The 19,835-nt window shown below is 44.8% G+C and overlaps 1 protein-coding gene across 1 annotated transcript in view; it reads left to right on the top strand.

Annotated features, from left to right (window-relative positions):
• Positions 1 to 19,835, top strand: part of TBXAS1 (thromboxane A synthase 1) — a 165,858-nt gene that overhangs the window by 78,474 nt on the left and 67,549 nt on the right. The window contains exon 5 of the mRNA XM_044246702.1: positions 8,138 to 8,234. Within this exon, the coding sequence (XP_044102637.1) occupies positions 8,138 to 8,234 (97 nt within the window). The remainder of the gene's footprint in view (positions 1 to 8,137; positions 8,235 to 19,835) is intronic.

Below are 19,835 nucleotides of genomic sequence, written 5' to 3' on the forward strand. Positions count from 1 at the left end.
ATGGCAAAGTGCTATCATCACCAGCTCCTCCAGTACCGCACGGAATAGGGGAGGCCGCCTCCTGAGGCGGCGCTGGGCAGACAGGAAGGCCAGAGCCCTCCCAGGTACCCAACAGGGGACCCCGAAAAACAATCTTCATTACATTTTTCTCTGTTCAAAATCTTTCCGGGAGCTCCTCAAACTAGAGATGAGTGTTTGTGTAAATATAAATTCACGAGATTACGCAATTTACATGTAAAATGGGGCCAGTTTTCTCACGAGGTTCATAAACAGTCTCTGAAGCAATTCTAAAGGAATTGTGACAAAATTGTTTTTAGCATTAGCAATATTACTAGAAAAAAGCACAAGGACTCCCAAGGTGCCCGCTTGGAAGGACAACTTCCATTTGAATATAGAAGCATTATTTTGTTGTTGTTTTTTTTTTTTTTTAAATCCAGATCACATGTAAAATTATTTTGGTAATAACTAAATCAATACAAATATATTGCCAGAATATGGGTGCACCCTAATGTAAATCCTTTTGTTTTAGGTCTAAGAATATAGGGAAATGAGAATGAATGTGAACTTCCGTTATTTAGAGCAGGATTTTTAGCTGTGGGTCCCCAGGCTGGTCACCCTCGGGACCTTGTTAAAAGGAACCGGATTCCACCCCAGAGACTCTGGTCAGGCAGGTCTAGGTGGGGCAGGCATTGTTTTCTGAGCGCTCCACAGACAGTTCTGACCAGCCACTGACGCTGAAAAATCACCCCCTTCAGAGAGAATTTCCCAGAGTGTGGGCCTTCGTTGTCTCCTGGCATCAGAATGTGGAGAGCCTGTTAAACATGCGGATTCTTGGCCCCGCCCAGGCCTACTTGGTCTGACTTGGGGAGGAGCAGAGCAGGGACTGTGTGTATATTAAGCTCCCAGGTGACTTAAAACATTTCAATGTTTTGAGAGAATTCTAGATTGATCGGAAGTTACAAAAAAGGTAGAGAGAGGTCCTGTGTACCCTTTACCCAGTTTCCCCCAGGGATGACCTCCCACATAACTGTAGGACATTATCAAACCAGGAAACTGACTGGTTTGATAAACTGGTACAACCCACAATACTTATTCAGATTTTATCAGGTTTACATGCACTTGTGTGTGTGTGTGTGTGTGTGTGTACATATCTATGTGGTTTTATGTGTGTGACCACTGCCAAAGCCAAGATACAGAACTGTCCCTTTACCCCCAAGGCTCTCTGGCGCCACTCTTTGGAGCCACATGGGTCCCTCCCCACTCCTATCCCTAACCTTGAGGCAACTACTAATTTCTTCTCCTTCTCTACAGTTTGGCAATTTCAGAAAGGTTATACAAGAAGAATCATATGTCACCTCTCTAGATTAGCTTTTCTCACTCCCATAATTCCCTTGTGATCCATCCAAATCATTGTATGTATCAACAGTTTGAGTTTTCGATTGCTGCATAGTATTCCGCTGTAGGGATATACCACTCTTAACCTTCCTTCTGTTGAAGAGCATTTGGGTTGTTTTCAGTTTTTGCCTATTATAAGAAAAGCTGCCATGAACATTCATGAATATGTTTTAGTGTGAACATAAATTTTCATTTATCTGGGATAAATGCCCAAGAGTGCTATTGCCAGGTCATATGGTAAATGCATGTTTAGTTTTACAAGAAACTTCCAAACTACTTTCTAGAGAGGCCGTACCATTTTACATCCACCTCAGCAAGGCATGACTAATCTGGTTTCTCCACATGTTCATCAGTATTTGATGTCCTTATTATTTTTTATTTTAGCCATTCTGATAGATATATATTGATGTCTCACTGTGGCTTTAATTTGCCTTTCCCTAATGACCAATGATATTGAACATGTTTTCATGTGCTTCCTTGGCATCTGTATAATCTCTTTGGTGAAATATTTTTCCTGTCTTTTTGCGCATTTTTGGGTAAGATTTTATTTATTTACTTACTTACTTAGAGCATGCACAAGCAGGGGAGGGGAAGAAGGAGAGAGAGAATCCCAAGCAGATTCCTCGCTGGGTGTGCAGCGCAACATCATCAGGTTCAGTCTCACTGACCCTGAGATCATGACCTGAGCTGTAATCAACAGTCAGATGCTTAACTGACCGAGCCACACAGGTGCCCCTGCCCATTTTCTACTGGATTATTGGTGGGTTGTTTGTTTTTTTTTAACTATTGAGTTTTAAGAGTTCTTCATATATTCTAGATGGAAGTTCTCTGTCAGATAGATGGTTTACACATACTTTCTCCTAGTCTGTCAGTTGTCTTTGCATCTAGAGAGCATTTTCAAAGAGCAAAAAATTTTTATTTTGATGAGGTTCAATTGATCAATTTTTGTCCTTTATGGATTGTACGTTTGTTGTCAAGTCTACAAACTCTTGCCTAGTCCTAGACCCCAAAGATTCTTCCCTTTGTCTTCCCCTAGAAGTTTTATGTTTTAAATTTAACTGTGTGATCCATTTTGAGTTGATTTTTGTAGGTGTGAGGTTTGTTTTTTTGCCAGCATACCTCCAAGTATTCCAGCATCACTTGCTGAAAGGCCATCCTTCCTCCATTGAGTTGCTTTCGTATTTTTGTCAAAAATCAGTTGATATTTGTGTGGGTCTATTTCTAGGTTCTCTATTCTGCTCCATTCATCTATGTGTCTATTTCTCTGCCAAGACCACACATTCTTGGCTACTGTAGCCAAGTCTCAGAATCTGGTAGACTGATTCCTCCCACTTTACTCTTTTTTTTTTTTTTCCAAAATGGATTTAGTTATTCTAAGTCCTTTGCCTTTCCATATAAATTTTATTTTATTTTTAAGATTTTATTTATTTATTTGACAGAGAGAGAGATCACAAGTAGGCAGAGAGGCAGGCGGGGGGGGGGGAAGCAGGTTCCCCGCTGAGCAGAGAGCCCAATGTGGGGCTCGATCCCAGGACCCTGAGATCATGACCTGACCTGAAGGCAGAGGCTTAACCCACTGAGCCACCCAGGCACCCCTCCATAAAAATTTTAGAATAAGCCTGTCTATGCCTACAGAAAATGTTTGCTGTGCTTTTGACAGGAATTGCACTGAACCTATGGATCCATTTTGAAAGACCTGACATCTTCACAGTGGGGTCTTCTAACCCGTGAAATGCTGTATCTATTTATTTAGGTGTCCTTTATTTCCTCTATATTATAAATGGCACTGTATTTTAATTTTGAATTCAACATGTTTATTGTTGGCATACAGAAATATTATTGATTTTATGTGTGTATGTGTTCATCTTGAATACAGAAACCTTGCTGAATTCACTTATTATTCAGTATTTATTTTTTTTTATTTCTTAGGATTTTCTATGTGGACAATGATGTCATCTGAGAGTTGGGACAATTTTGTTTATTCCTTTCCAATCTGTATGCTTTTTATTTATTTTTCTTGCCTTATTGCACTTGCTAAAAGTTCTAGTACTACATTGAATAACAGTAGAGAGGGTGGATGTCCTTGACTTGTTCCCAGTCTTAGGAATAAGCACTTTTTCATCATCGAGTGTGATGTCAGCTGCTTTTCTGTAGATTTTTTTTTAAGATTTTATTTATTTATTTATTTGATAGACAGAGATCACAAGTAGTAAGAGAAGCAGGCAGAGAGAGAGGAGGAAGCAGGCTCTCTGCTCAGCAGAGATCCCAGGACCTCTGAGGACCCTGGTGCGGGGCTCGATCCCAGGACCCTGAGACTATGACCTGAGCCGAAGGCAGAGACTTTAACCCACTGAGCCACCTAGGTGCCCCTTTCTGCAGATTTCTTGTAGATACTTTCTATTTTAAAGTTGAGGAATTTCCCCTCTTCATAAGAATTTTTAATGTGAATGAGTGCTGGATTTTGTCAGATGCTCTTTTCTGCATCAGCTGAATGATCACATAATTCTTTTTTATCCAATTTATATGTGGTTCATGTTGGTTTTTTTAAAAAAATAGTGAACCAGCTTGGGGCACCTGGGCCGCTCAGTTGGTTAAGCATGCAAATCTTGATTTTGGCTCTGGTCCTAATCTCAGGGCCATGAGATGGAGCCTGGTGTCAGGCTCAGTGGGGAGTCTGCTTGAGGTTCTCTTCCTCTCCTTCTGTCCCCCCCAACTCGTGCTTGTTTGCTCTAAATAAATAAATAAATAAGTAAACTCTTTTTTAAAAAAATATTGAACCAGTCATGTATACCTAGAATAAATATCACTTGGTTGTGGTGTCTAAGTCTTTCTATAGATTGCAGGCTTTGATTCATTGTTATTTTGTTGAAGATTTTTGAATCCAAGGTCATGAGAAATACTGATCTAGTATTCTTTTTTTGTACTGGTTTTTTTGCGGGGAGGGGCTTGGTATCAGGGTGATACTGGCTTCATAAATTGAGTTGGGAATTGTTCCTCTTTTATTTTCTAGAAGAGAGCATGTAAAAGTATTAATTATTCTTTAAATGTTTGGTAGAATGCTCCACTAAAACCAACTGAGTTGGGAGGTCTTTTTCAAGAAATTTAAAATTGTAGATTCAATTTCTTTTATGGTTATGGGATTATTCACATTGTTTATTTCATCTTGGGTGAGTTTTAGTAGTTTGTGGTTCTCAAGCAATTGGTTCATTTCTTCTAAGTTGTCAAATTTATTAAAGTTGTTACAGTAGTCCCTTATTTTTTTAATGGCTGTAGCATCTATAGTGATTCCCATTTCATTCCTGACATTGGTAATTTTTGTCTTGACTCTTTTTATCTTTGTCAATCTTGCTAGATGTTTACCAATTTTATTGATTTTTTCTCCAAGAGCCAATTTTTGTTTCATTAATTTTTTGTTTTCCTATTTTCAATTTTATTCATTTCTGCTTTTTAAAAAATTATTTCCTTCCTTCTATTTGATTTAGGTTTTTAGCTCTTCTTTTTCTAGATGCTTGATGCAGGAACTTATTCATTTAAGGTTTTTCTTTTTTTTCTAAGATAGTACTTAATGCTATAAATTTCTATTTCAACACTGTTAGCTACAAACACAAATTCCAATCTAATTATAGTATTTATAATTGAGTAATGTATTTGTTTTTTTTTTTCTATTTCTTGTTTCACTTGTCTTTCCTTCTTGTGGATTATTTGAACATTTTTTACAACTCCTTTATGACATTAAACATTTTTTTGTATATCACTTTGTACAGTGTTCTTAGTGGTTGAATAAATATACATATGTAAATTTTCAGTCTACTGGTATAGATGCTTTACCACTTTGAGTGATGTGAAGAAACTTTACTTCCATTTTGGTCCCTTTACCCTGCTTACTTCTTAACTATAATTATCTTAAGCATTATCTCTAAGTATACTGAACCCCACATCAGACGGTGTTACCATTTTTGCTTCAACTATCAATATGATTTGAGAAACTCATGAGAAGTCCAGTCTATTACTTTTTAGGCATTCTGCATTTATCTTTCCTTTCTGAAGTTCCAAGCTTTCTTCTGTTATTATTTCCCTTCTGTTTGGAGAATTTCCTTTAGCCATTCTTTTTTTTAAACTATTAATTATTTTTATTAACATAATGTATTATCTCCCCAGGGATACAGGTCTGTGAATCGTCAGGCTTACACATTTCACAGCACTCACCATATCACACACCCTCCCCAATGTCCATAACCCAACCACCTATCTCTATCCTCCCTCCCCGCAGCAACCCTCAGTTTGTTTTGTGAGATTAAGAGTCACTTATGGGGATGCCTGGGTGGCTCAGTTGGTTAAGCAGCTGCCTTCGGCTCAGGTCATGATCCCAGCGTCCTGGGATCGAGTCCCACATCGGGCTCGTTGCTCAGCAGGGAGCCTGCTTCTCCCTCTGCCTCTGCCTGCCTCTCTGTCTGCCTGTTATCGCTCTCTCTCCCTCTCTCTCTGACAAATAAATAAATAAAATCTTTAAAAAAAAAAAAAGAGTCACTTATGGTTTGTCACCCTCTCGGTCCTATCTTGTTTCAATTTTTCCTTCCCTACCCCTCAGACTCCCTGCCCTGCCTGTCAGATTCCTCATATCAGAGTGATCATATGAAAACTGTCTTTCTCTGATTGACTTATTATACTCAGCATAATACCCTCTAGTTCCATTCACCTTGTTGCAAATAGCAAGATTTCACTTCTTTTGATATCTTTAGCCGTTCTTTAAGGGTAGATCTGCTAGTGACAAATTCTGTTAGTATTCTGTCATCTGACAAAACTATTATTTCTTCTTCTTTCCTGAAATATACTTTTTCCCAGTATGGGACTTGTGATTGATAGTCTTTTTCTTTCAGCATTTGAGAAATATCCTACTTTCTTCTGGCCTCCATGGTTTCTGATGAGAAATCTGCTGTCCTTTGAATCAGTGTTCCCTATAAATAATCCATCCCTTCTCCTGGATGCTTTCAAGGTTTTTTTCTGTTCTTGGCTTTCAGAAGTTTAATTATGATATGTCTTGGTGTGGATTTCTTTGGGTTCCTCCTATAGGGGAGTCATTCAGCTTCTTTAATCTCTAAGTTTATGTTTTTTGCCAAATGGGAGAAGTTTTCAGCAGGTGGCTTTTAAGTACATTTTATATTAAAGAAGCTTTGCTCTACAGTGGGTTTTAGGGGTCCAAGAGCCCCCTCAAATTGTATACAAAATGCTGTGAATGTCTATGTTTCTTAGGAGAATGTCTGAAGCTTTCACTAGATTTTCAAGAGTTCCATGACACTCCCCTTCAATTTTATGAAAGTATTGGTTTATAGCCATATTGTGGTCTTCTTGATTAAAAACAATAAAAATTACTAAGTATCATTTCTTTCCTTCTACCACACCTGTTGAATTCCTGTTTCCCAAAGATGTCCCCTACAATTTTGGAAAATATTATCACTCAGGTAAATATTTTCTGAGTGCCTAATAAGTGACAGCTATATTTTTTTTTTCATTTTTTCCCTAGTCAGTGAGAAAAGAAAAGAGTTAAAAATATTTAAGGTCATTTTTAGCTTTTGAAAGGTTCTTAGTAACTAAAAATTCAGAGTAAAATTTGCTGTTTTTGTATCTTGTGGCTTTACCCTTTAAACTCTATTCCGTACTGCCCTAAGCTGGATATGATAGTGATCACGTTACATCCTAAAAGTATAATTTCATAGACTAAAGACATGAGATTATGCAGTGGATCCATTCATCATCACCACTTTGGTTTGCTTCATGTGGATGGTAGCCAAGCACTCCTGGTTCCCCCAAGCACACTTGTCCCTGGACAGTTGCACAAACAGATTCTTCTGCCTAGGATAGCTTCACTCCCTTTGCCACCCACTTTTCTGAACTAACTCCTGTTTATCTTTTGGAACTCAGTTTGAGAAGCACCACCTCTGGGAAGTTGGGTGTGCCTCAATGTTACCCCTGCTCGCCAGATGTCATGCTGTGTGCTGATTAGCTAACTTGCACTCACAACAGACTGCGTGACCCTTGAAAACTGTGACTGGGTCTTACTTGCTTTTGTGCCCCCCAGGATTTTGATGAATATAACCAGACCTGTACTCAAGTGCTACCCCCACTGAGAGTTCACTACCACCAGTTGACTGGCTGTTCCTTTCCTCCATTTCTTCATTAATGTCAGGAGCATCTGTTGAACTTTTTCATGCACGGGGGTGGCAACCAGATCTTCACCAGGAGGTTTGATTCTTCCTGAATTTTTGCAGCATTTATTAATTCACGTTAGACTTTCTCCAAAGGATCAATATATAAAAGATTTGGCCTTTCTTTTGCTAGAATGACTGTCTCCGCATTTAGGGACAATATGGACAATGCTGACCGCTGCCATTTTTACTTACTCCTGGACCTTACAAGTTCCTTAATATTGTGTTTACATTTACAGATCTATCTTTTCTAGGGCTATGAGCTCCTTGGGGGCAGGGACTCTGTCTTATTTATCTCAGAGTTTCCAAGACCTGGTGCAAGGTGGAATTCCAGAAATGTCTGTGGAATGAAACCTGATAATAGATCATCACAGCTATACTATTCCTCATGATTAGCACACACATTTCTACACCTTCCCCACATCTTTACCTCCAATTTGTCTTTTATCCTTCATTCTAAGCATGGTGAATTCTTTTTGGAAAGAAGAAATGAGTAGATAAATACAACACATTTTAAAGCCATCTTTTTATTCCCCCAGGTACTATCTTGGTCGCCGGATGTTCATTGTTATCTCTGAGCCAGACATGATTGAGCAGGTGTTGGTTGAGAAGTTTCATAACTTTACCAACAGAATGGTATGTAGTTTTCTCTCTGCGTATGGATGAATGGGGAATAATTTCAAAGATTCAAGGACTGCACATCACATCTAATAGGGATATGATTGGGTCTCTTATCAGGTTTAGATCAGTTTGACTCAAAACAGCTCTGCAATGAATTCAGGTTTTCAAAAGAGACATGCAGGACTGGTAGAAAAGAATGGCATTTGCATTTAAGAAACGCTTCAAGAAAGCTCAAGCTCAAGACAAGTTCTGGCTAATAAAAATGCTAAAACCGGAAGGGTTTTTTTTTAAAGCTTGTGCTCAAAGCTAGAGGAATCCAGAGGGCATAGGTCAAGTGACTGAGGAAAACAGAGGAAGGTTAATAAATATCAGAGGGAAAGCAAAATTCAAGCCTCTTGTGCTTACATCTTTCCCAGAGCGTATAAAAGTCTTAACGCCGGAAAGGGAGGAAAGCAGCATTACAAGGAAAATTTGTCCCCTTGTAGCAGGAGAAGCCTGTAAGAGGGCTCCCCGATGTCAGTTCAATGCAAACCACTAAGGAACGTGCAGATTCCAACTTTTTTAAAAAGTACATATCCTACTTTGTCTTTGACAAGAACTCCCCAAGAATGAGAGAGGTGACGGACAGGGGCAGATGTCAGGGCCATCCCTATTTTTCAAAGATGGGGAGGATCAGAATTCTACAGAGAAGACCAATAACCTTTATGTTGATTCCTGGAAAGGTTCTAAAGTGAATTAATAAGCACTTGCTCATAAGAATTCACAATCCTTTGGGGGGACAGAGGCAAATTAAACTCAACTTCCATTCTGACAGGAATAGGAGGTGATATGTTCACTTTTCTTGGTTATGTGGCAAACTTTCACATACGCAACCATATGCCAGGCACTGTCTAGGAGCTGATTTTATTTTACTTTATTTATTTTAAAGATTTTATTTATTTATTTATTTATTTATTTATTTATTTATTTATTTGACAGAGAGAGAGAAATCACAAGCAGGCAGAGAGGCAGGCAGAGAGAGGGGGGGAAGCAGGCTCCCTGCTGAGCAAAGAGCTCCATGCGGGGCTCCAATCCAGGACCTGAGATCATGACCTGAGCCGAAGACAGAGGCTTTAACCCACTGAGCCACCCAGGCGCCCCTTAGGAGCTGATTTTAAAGAGATAGAAGATGTGGGCTTGCCCTGAAAGAGCTCACAGTCTAGTGACAGCAGCAGATGGGCCAAGAGACCAGTATGATATGGTCTGGATCTGCAGTGTGCTGTACTAGAAATCTCTGTGCCATCCGAGATGGGGCCGGGGAAAGGTTTATTAGGTAGATCTCTGGGGCTGAATCTTAAAGACATCAGCATAGCTCCCCTGTGTTCTGTGCTGGTTGAGCCACCCAGAGTGGCTTTTTTCTCATTAAATTTCCTAAGAACTTAGGAGATTGGTACAATTACCGTCTCTACTTTCCAGACAGGGAAACTAAGACTCAGGGGGGTTAAGCGACACCCCTGGTCATGTAACTAACAGGAGGAAAAGCAGGGATTCACGTGTCACCTCCTGACTCAAGTCCTTACTGCCTCCACTATTAACAGCTGCCTCGGGTGACAGTTCTGATGTCACTGAGTAGTTGGTCGCTCACCCCAAATAAGCTCATCTTCCGGCCCCAGAGTGTCAGACACCACATGGCCACTAGAAGGAGGTGACAGCCTGGCCTGCCAACACTGCCACCTCAGGGTGGCTGAAGGAATTGCGGAAGTTTAACTTCTCTGCTGCCTCTGCATACTCCTCCCCAAACGTGATGTTGCTCCTCTGCTGTTCAGGGACCCCTGAAGTTCTCCTGTCCTGCCGGGAGCTTAGGGACAGAGTCTGATGTAGCACACAGCTCTGGCAGACTCAGTAAGCAATGCCGATTAAAGAAGCAGGGGACCCAGCACCTCACAGGGCCTGGACCCACAAGCTGCGTTCCAGCAGGCAGAGAAGCCACCCCCGATCCCGGGCAGTGACATGGGACATGGCAGCCGTATGACACCTGGGATGTCACCAGGGCACGAGACCCCAAGTGCTGACCTGGGAGAGGACTGTGCTCTACGAGACGTGCTGGGGCCCGGCATACGTTCAACATGCAAGTTCGAGCAGGGGCACAAAATAAAGTTGCCTCAGCTTCAGCCAGGTTCTCCTCCAAACCAGGTGTCTGTCTCATCTCCCAGATTAACTTTTTGCTATTTCCCAGACTATGATCCCCAGAATATGGTTCCATTTTCCTTCTTCCACTCCACACAGTGCCCTTGGGATAAAGTTCAAGCTCCCCAGACGAGACTGGAGGGTCTTTGTCATTTAGATCCCCTGCACATGCTCCGACCTCCCCAAGACAGGCTGTTCTTGCTGCAGCGGGACCGACCCCTCTGTTCTCTCTATAACCTGCTCTAGAGAGTCCTGCCCCTGTGCCTTTCCTCATGCTGCCTCACTCACTAAAACTGGAGGCATCACAACAGTGGGTCCGTTTACCAGCCATGTGAGCCGGAGATCATTTACCTTCTTCAAGCTTCTCATTCCTCCTTCGGAAAAGGAGCATCCGATCCACCTCACTAGGCTGCAGTGAGGCTAAATGAGATCACACAGACAAGCCCCACCTTCCACGAAGGCGAGAAGAGCACCCTGCTTGCATTAGCTGCTGTTGACAGGAAGATCCTCCACTTCTTCTATAGCCACTCAACCCTAGCCGTTCTTCATGGCTCTCCTCAAATGCTGCCTCCTCCAGGAAGCCTTCCCTACTTCAATCCACATTTACCTCTCCCCTTGTCTGAACCCTCACGGCAGGCATTTGTCTCACACACCACATCATCACTGACCTCATGGTGCCTTCTGCCATCTACAGTTCAATGAAGGTGTGCTGACGCGATGATTGGCCCCTTCAGGGTCTACGTCTTTTGAATACCTCATGGTCCAAACCCATGATGACTCTTCAGTACCTGATACATTCTTGTTCAAACCCAATTAAATCCCCATCAACTTTACATCCCCCTCAGAAGAACCATCCTCTGCTACCTGAACCCGGAGATTCGATACACACTTGCTCTTCTAGATCATTCATAAACACGTAAAAAGACCCATCAAAGATGAGATTTCTAGGAAACCCCCATGTTTATGGTTTTCCATCTGGGACTGTATTCACTTATCTTTAGCTTTGTTTATGGTCTTTCAGCCAATTCCATATTCATGACAAAACAATCCTTAGTGACTCAGTTTTTTAAAAACCATCTTTAGAGTGGGATTTTCTCACAGGTTTTTGAAAGTCAAATTAAACCGGGTTCTGTGGTTCCCTCTTATCCATATGCTTATTTATCTGTTCAAAGAACTCAAGGAGATTAGTGAGGCGTGCTCTCTTCATACCGACACCACGCTGCCTTCCCTCTAATAAGCCATGTTTACTTAAGTGTTCAGCAATTCAGCTTTATTATACATTCATTCAGTAAACATTAAACGCTTACTCCGTGCAAGCTTCCACCAAATGGTCCCTTGTGATACAGAAAATACCTCAGCATACTAGTTTGATACATTAAGTGAGAAGGAACTTAAATAACGCATGGCTTCATTTTTCGACTGTGAGAGCTCATCTCTGTTCGCAAATTCAGGCTTGACTTACGCGTGTCCCAGAACAGCCTGGTGTGGAACGGCTGTGATATGGGAAGCTGGGTTTGGCTCTAGAATTTGCTATGAGCTGTGAGCATCCCGTGAGGGGCTGACGGAGCGTAGGGGCCGGAGGTGGAGTGACACCACGGGGTACTCGCTGACACACATCCGTATGGAGCCAAGATTTGAATTCAAACTTGTTGAGTGAAACATTTCTTCCACCTTGAGAGGCCTGGGCTGAAGAGACCGGGGTCAGACCCGGGGTGGTGGTTCTGGTATCTCGCTTTTCCACTCACTGTTCCTTGAGGGCCTCACTTCCATGTGGGGTGCCGGCTGCGTCTTTGCCCCTTCTCCGGATGGGCTCCGTGGGCCGCTACCAGGGCCCTCAGCCCCTCCTGAAGCACCTTTCTGGGGCTGCAGCCACACTTCACCGTTAAACCCAGATCAATCTTCTCAGCATTTCTAGGATCTCAGTTGTCCCAGCACCTCAGGATCTGGGGGTTTAAATTTAGGTATTTTTATTAGCTCCCCTTTGTTACTGGGTACTCAATGAAGCCATGGGGCAGCTCTCTGTCTCTCTCTCTCTCTCTCTCTTTAAATATCTGTGGGGACTGGAGCTGGGCCCACATGACTCCACAGAATAGTCGTCATCAGCAGTGGGACTTCTTATTCCCGGCCTCCCCTCAGGGCCTGGAGTCAGGGAAGCTGCGGGAAGGTCGGTAAGAGGTAGGGTGGTCTGTGGCCTGCGTTAGATCGGCGCTGTTGGATGGGGGCATGAAGACGTGTGGTCAGTCACCAAACTGCTGCCAGGAACTGTGTGTTCTAGTCCCAAACGACAGCATGGAGCTTGGGTCGGGCCACGGGCCTGCCCCTCCCCGGTTCTGCCGCCTGCACGCGGAGTGGGGGCGGGCGGTGTGACAGTTACAGGTGTGGGACGTGCGCTGCAGCCCTCACGGCAACATGGGGGCGGGGGTGTCTGCCGTCCGGGCACGGGTCCAGCCACACCACTCACTCCCAAGAGTCGCGCCGGTAGCCACGTAATGGACTTGGTGAGTGGTTTTACCCAGAACCATGAAGACCCAAGTGCCTGGGTTGCCCCAGCCGCTGCCCCTCCCCACATGCACACGGGAATCATTGGTTTCGCTGTGAAACCACAAGCTTTGGCCGCTGGCAAAGATGACAGAACTTCGGAGGCAAATGAGTCACTAAGAACCTTAGGACCCCCCCGCATCTGCGGCAGCGCCCCGTTCCAAAGGACCCGGGGGCTCGTTGCACGGCTCATCAGCACAGAAAGCTCCGGCCAGGGCTGCAGGTGCAGCGGGCCACCAGGGCTGGGGCCTGGGGACCTGCCTGCTGTGCCCGCAGAGGTGGGGTGGCGGCGGGGGTGGGGGGGGAGTTGGAGGAGACGTGGCGGGTTTAGTCCCCGACACCTGCAGCTGGTACCTCCCCGCTGACAGCTTTTGGAGACTTGCTCCTCTAGAATTTCTGATCCCCTTTCCCTTAACTAGAATGTTGAGTAAATGAAAACGTTCAGGCTTTCAAATGCGAGCAGTAAGACTTACGCTGTGAGAATGTCAAACCTTGAGCGCTGTTTTCAGCTTCATGGGTTTAAGTTTTTATTCAAATTCCTGTTAGCTAACGCACGGTGTAATATTAGCTTCAGGTGGCCAATTTCATGATCCAGCACTTTCAAACGACACCCAGTGCTCGTCGCCAGCTCACTCCTGTTTTGTTTGGGGCTTTTTTTTTTTTTTTTTTAGCTAGTTTGATTGATTTATTTTAAAGATTTTATTTATTTATTTGACAGAGATCACAAGGAGGCGGAGAGGCAGGCAGAGAGAGAGAGGGGGAAGGAGGCTCCCTGCCGAGCAGAGAGCCCGATATGGGGCTTGATCCCAGGACCCTGGGATCATGACCTGAGCCGAACACAGAGGCTTTAACCCACTGAGCCACCCAGGCACCCCTGATTGATTGATTTTAGAGAGAGTGTGTGGGGGTGGGGAGGGGGAGGATGGTCAGAGGGAGAGGGAGAGAAGTAGATGGCCCTCTGAGTGCGGAGCCCAACGTGGGGCTCAATCCCATGCCCCAAGACCATGACCTGAGACCAAATCAAGAATCAGACGCCCAACCGACTGAGCCCCCCAGGCGCCCCGCAACACAACAAATGCACTCCTTAATCCCCATCAACTATTTCCCCCATCCCCCCACCCACTCCCTCTGACGGCCATCAGACTGTTCTCTATAGTTAACAATCTGATTCTTGGTTTGTCTCTTTTTCTCCCCTGTGATCACTTGTTTCTTTCTTTCTTTCTTTCTTTTACATTTAATTTATTTATTTGACAGAGAGAGATCACAAGTAGGCAGAGAGGCAAGCAGAGAGAGAGGAGGAAGCAGGCTCTCCACAGAGCAGAGAGCCCAATGCGGGGCTCAATCCTAGGGCCCTGGGATCATGACCTGAGCCAAAGGCAGAGGCTTTAACCCACTGAGCCACCCAGGCGCCCTATGTGATCGCTTGTTTCTTAAATTGCACATATGACTAAAATCAGATGGTATCTGTCTTTCTTTGACTGACCTATTTCACTTGGTAGCTTTGTCATTCTTAAGAAGGGGTCAATGCACATGATAGGTCCACAGCTCCGAGTAAGGCAGAAGTTCATACTTAACACCCAGACTGCCAAAATCAGAAACAGATGTGTGCAACCTTATTTGCCCGAGCCCTGTTTTGAACCAGGATGCCGTGCCTTTGAGGACACACTGTGCTATGTGCCAGAAACCTTCCAGCCTGAGCTAGGAGCACCTCATCCTGGGATGGGCTGCCTGTGGGAGGTCCCCAAGGGATACCCACGATGAGATGCCCACTCCCTGTAGGCCTCCCCTTTCACCTGCTTTTCTCAGGTCTGGACGTGGCTGGTCCTAAAAAAAGCCAGGCCCAGGGAATTGCATTTGATCTGTAAAAATGCACTTAGCTTCACGTTTCCAACTTGGTTAAGTGTGAACTTTAACATTTTTCAAGGCCCTGAGTACATCACGAAGCCTGAGGAAGGCAGGAATAGTGCTAAGTGGTATTGATTTGAATGCTCAAATTCTCTTCTCTCAGTGCCCTGAAGAACTTTCTAAAACTCCAAAATCTTGCTGAAAATGATTTCATATTTCATGTCTTACTAGACCCTTGCTTCAACAGGAAGCCATCTTTACATTTTTCAAAAAATAGAGAAGTAAAATCTTGTTCTTGTATTTGTACCTCCTTTCCTTAACTGTTGTGTCAGCGGAAGTAGAAATGAGTGTGTAAACCAGGAGATTAATATCCAGAATTTGGGGGAGAGAATAGTAAATAAGCTACAGAAGCAATTTTGGTGTCTCAGGGGTTATATTCCTGAACATCTCATGAAGTCAAGTCCCTGTGCCCAAGTCCTGACCCTCATGCTCCTCCTTTGCCCCAATTTCTCTCTCTCTTTTTTTTTAGATTTTATTTATTTGACAGACAGAGATCACAAGTGGGCAGAGGAGCAGGCAGAGAGAGAGGGGGAAGCAGGCTCCCTGCTGAGCAGAGAGCCTGATGTGGGGCTTGATCCCAGGACTCTGGGATCATGACCTGAGCCAAAGGCAGAGGCTTCAACCCACTGAGCCACCCAGGCGCCCCAACCCCAATCTCTTTTGATCTCGCCCTGTTTCTTCCCATCCTCCCCCACCTTCTTACAAGTCATGCCCCAGCAGTGTAGTGAAAGGCACGTGGCTTAAATTTAAAGAAATGAAATAAGATTCTGGATTTGCTGCCTTTTATTAGCTGAGTGACATGGACCAGTCCTTTCAATTTCTCTGGGCCTCTTTCCTCTTGCATCAAGTATGAGCCACAGACAAGCTAACTACCAGGTGTGTTTGGCTCCCAGTGCAGGGGACAGTCAGTGCCAATGGGTAATACATGGTCTCCTGCCAGCATCCCAGAGAGCCATTTTGAGCTTCGGATGCAAGGGTCCCTCTTCGGGCCCATCAGGAGAATTTCTTCTCCCAGCCAAGCATGACAGGTGCTGTATCCGGGGTACCTGTCTCTCCTTAACACCGCTTCTGGCAAGAAACTGCTGAGAGCTTTTGAAGGTATTCCTCAGAAGACTTAACAACCCCCCTGGACCCTCTTTCCAGTCAGGAAGAGCCCACACTGTGGGGCATGGGGCTCACAGAAGCACAGTTCCAAGCCTGTGGTTTCCTCCTCTTTGGTGGATAAAATTCTAGGAACCCTGTATCAGGCCAGGCCACCAGAGTCCACATTAGGACTCTATCCAAATTAGAAGAGGTCCCCTTCCTTCCACCAGCTGATGTCCGGTTGGCAGAAGGAGTCCTATCTGGGTTACGTCCCCTAAGCCAGCCCCCTAGACCTGTCCCAGTCTAAGGCAGAGTGAAGGAACAGAGAATGTCCCTTAGGATCATTTTCTACTGGCCAAGAGTCAATGGATGAAAACTCTCCAGTGGACAGAACACTTTTGCCACACCAAAGCACCAAATGTAAGCCCTGTTTGGTTGAAATATTTTTATAGCCAGAGAGCAATCATCATAGGTTGAAAGTAACGTTTTCAAGAATATCCAGGTGAGAACATTCTATCCAGGCTTATCCAGGTGAGAAAATTCTAGAACTTTTGTTGATTAATATAATATGGGACCGCACAAGAGGTTTCACAGACACAGGCAAGAGAGAGACCGGTGGTACCATAGAGGTTCCTCATCTGCACCAGGTTGTGCTAGAATTCAAAAGTTTGCAACGGTGGGTTCAGCATCTTGTGATCACGGCACGCTTTGGTGTTCCTATTTTTGTAGCCTACTTGACATCCTTTACACTGAAAGGGTTGGCAACACTGGCCTCGTGACCAGTGATCTACAACCATATTCCAGAGTCTTCAGAAGCGCCCCCCTCTGTTTGCCTGCAGCTCTGCGCGGCTGTTGGGAAATGGTTGACTGCCTGGCCAAGGCACCACAGAGATTATACGCATCTGAAGCCAACGTCCTTGCTGGTGCCAGGACGCAAAAAACGTTTTGTGTGTGTGTGTGTGTGTGTGTGTGGCTCCAACTTCACATTCCATTAGGCCTCCTCCACATTCTTCATCACGACATCGCAAAGAGGCAGCATTTTCCAGAAAGAGTTGTGTGGCTCCCTCAGACCAGTTGAGAACCACGGGTTTGAGCCACACTCAACCCCCAGCGTGGGATGCTCTCTTCATGGGAACACAGAATGACGAGGTGTTGGCTTTCCTTAATAACTTGTGCCTCGGGATTCTGTGATTCTTCAACGTTAAAGATTATGCTTAGCTGGTTTAAGAAGAAGCTGGACTCGATTTTAAGAGATCTTAATTGAAAAGAGAAACACATTCAACTGTCCGTGGGAAACTCAGGGGAGCCATGAGGCCACTACTGAACCACTGCTGCTTGCCAAGACAGTGTTTTCCTCATTTCTGGAGAATCACCCCAAGACGAATGAAAGGATGTGAAAAGCACTTCGTTAGCTTTGAGATCAACAGACACTGGTTGTAAACCACCCCATTCCCAGCCTCCAAATCAACTGTGAGCTCCTTCGAGGGCAAGGATTCCATTCTTTGTCCTGAGAGTTTCAGTGCTAGTTTCAGTGCTGGTCCACCCAGCACATAGTAGGTGCTCAGTAAAGGGCTGCAGCGTGGTAACTCTGTGACTGGCTGGATTGTAGCTGAGGGAGGGGGGATAACTCCCAGTTTTAGGGGGTTTAGGTTAGCGTAGGCTTTTTTGAAATTTTTTTGACTGTGTGAAAACACACTTCTACCTTGAAAACCAAATACTTATTCTTACTTTGTGAAACACTCCTCAGAGTATCTTCTACCCTGTTCTATTCCTTATTTCCCTCGACTTTCATAAAATGCTGTTGCCATCCACTATCTTGATTTCATGGCTGGTTGTGGCCTGGAGTCTGGAAACCCCCTGGCTGAGGGCTGATGGGAGGGACCTGCGCGGAGACTCAGGAGACAGGGCTGGGCGGACAGATGGGAGTCTAGAAAGCCCTGTTTCTCTGGCTCTTCCTTCCTGAGGCTCGTGGTCCCTTCCTGTCTCAATCCTCTCCGTCCCATCCCTCATCCTGTCAGCGGAGAGCCCCCTGGACGGAGCTCTCAAGGCATCAGTCAGTAAAGGGAGTCAGTTATTATGGGGAAACAGGGCTGGGGGAGGCTGGGGAAACAGTTATTATGGGGAAACAGGGCTGGGGGAGTCAGTGCTCCACAGGCACAGAATTTCAGTTGTGCAAGAGGAAAAGCGTTCTGTGGGCAGACAGTGGAGACGGTTGACAGCGTGAATACACTTCACGCCCCGGAGCTGTACGCTTAGAGACGGTTATGATGGTCAGTTTTACATTGCGTGTATTTTGCCACAGTCGGAAAGTATATATATCCTTGTGTGAAAACCAACATTCCTGCAGCGGTCCCCTGGAGATGGAGCCTCAGGATTAGAAGAGTCCTTAAGGGTCATTTAGACCAATCCTCCCCGGACGCTCAAGCCTCTGGCATAGAATTTCCCCCAAAGGGACTATAGTCACCAGGGATGGGGCCTCATCACTCACAACAGGTTATTTTATCTTGGGACAATTCTGACTCGCGACTGTTCAGAAGTTCTCCTTTGGATGAGCTGGAATTTTCCCTGTAGCTTCCATGATAGAAGCCATTTCCACCCCTCAGGGTCACTGAAACAACCTTAATCCCCTTTTCCACAGACTCTTGCACAGTTCAGTATTTTTTCAGTGCATCCTAAGCACCACCCTCTGATCTCCCAAGTCTCCACTTTCCAGCTTCACCTTCCAAAATCTGTCCAAGTCTCCCCTTACCACCCCACACTGCTCCTCTGAAGGGACCCGTTGGCCCCTCTCCCTCTTAGAGAGTCATCTGTTGAAACGAAATCATGACTCTGACCAATGCCCCGAAATTTCCCATCACGAAACGGAGAATTCGGCTGTAGGCCGAGAGGACAGCGCTGGCGTGGCAGGCTGGTGAGGGAGAGAGCTGAGGACAGCGCGGACATATTACGTGGAAGATTAGATTTGTCCTCTGGGTGCCAGACTAAAAAAGTCCCATGGATCCAACCCTTAGTTCTGAAGGACAGATGCGAGATCCAATCAACCACGACTCTTATCTCTAGTATATTCTGTTCCGTCAGAACCCTATAAAACCACCCAGCTCTCCTTGGAGCGAAATGCTTTATTACACGTAGCATGGCCCAGGACTGGGTGCTTGCCAATATGCAAATTCACACAATGTGCCACTTCCTCCTTTGACTCTGGAACCCAAACAAATGGGTCATGTTCCCCAAGTCCCGTAAAAGTACGATTCTGTACAGTGACCACGACACTCCTAAAGAATTTCCTTCTAAGTAGGAAGAGGGATTTCTTTGCAGAAAAATACCTCTGCAGCTTCATTCTACCATATAATTAAATCTCCCCTAGATACTGTGAAGTTACATTTTATAGCTTATTTTGAATGTTCATATTTTATCTGAAAATTATAATTTTCCTCTAAACACGAGTTTTTACCAGGCTTTTGAATTATGACAGCTGGCTTCATATTTCAGCTATACAACAGTGAAAAGACACAGTGAACGTGTCCATCACAAGAGGTACCTAGAGTGCTGGGTCTTCCAGTCCCCCTGCCTTCCTGTACCCCACTGCCCTGGGTCTGGGGGTGTGCCGACCAGCTTGAGGGACCCCAATTTTGATGACCCGGTTGGAGTAGCTGGTTTCAAGATGGAACAGGATGGGGAGAAGGGTGAGGCGTCCTCGTGTTTGGGCGCTTTCAGACTCAGCTCGAATCTCTCTCCTCAGAGCAGCCTTCCTGGCAAGCCGGTCCTGTCATTCTCTCACGGGCTCTATTTCTAACGCACATATTGGTTAGTGCAGAGGTCTCCGTTAGACGGTTAGACCGTCAGCTCCTTGAAGGCCAGGCAGTGCCTTCCCTATTAGACACTGTGTAGCCAACTCTTTGCACACGAGACACAACAAATGTTGGC

Source organism: Neovison vison, chromosome 4, assembly GCF_020171115.1.
Source record: "Neovison vison isolate M4711 chromosome 4, ASM_NN_V1, whole genome shotgun sequence".
Lineage (NCBI taxonomy): Eukaryota > Metazoa > Chordata > Mammalia > Carnivora > Mustelidae > Neogale > Neogale vison.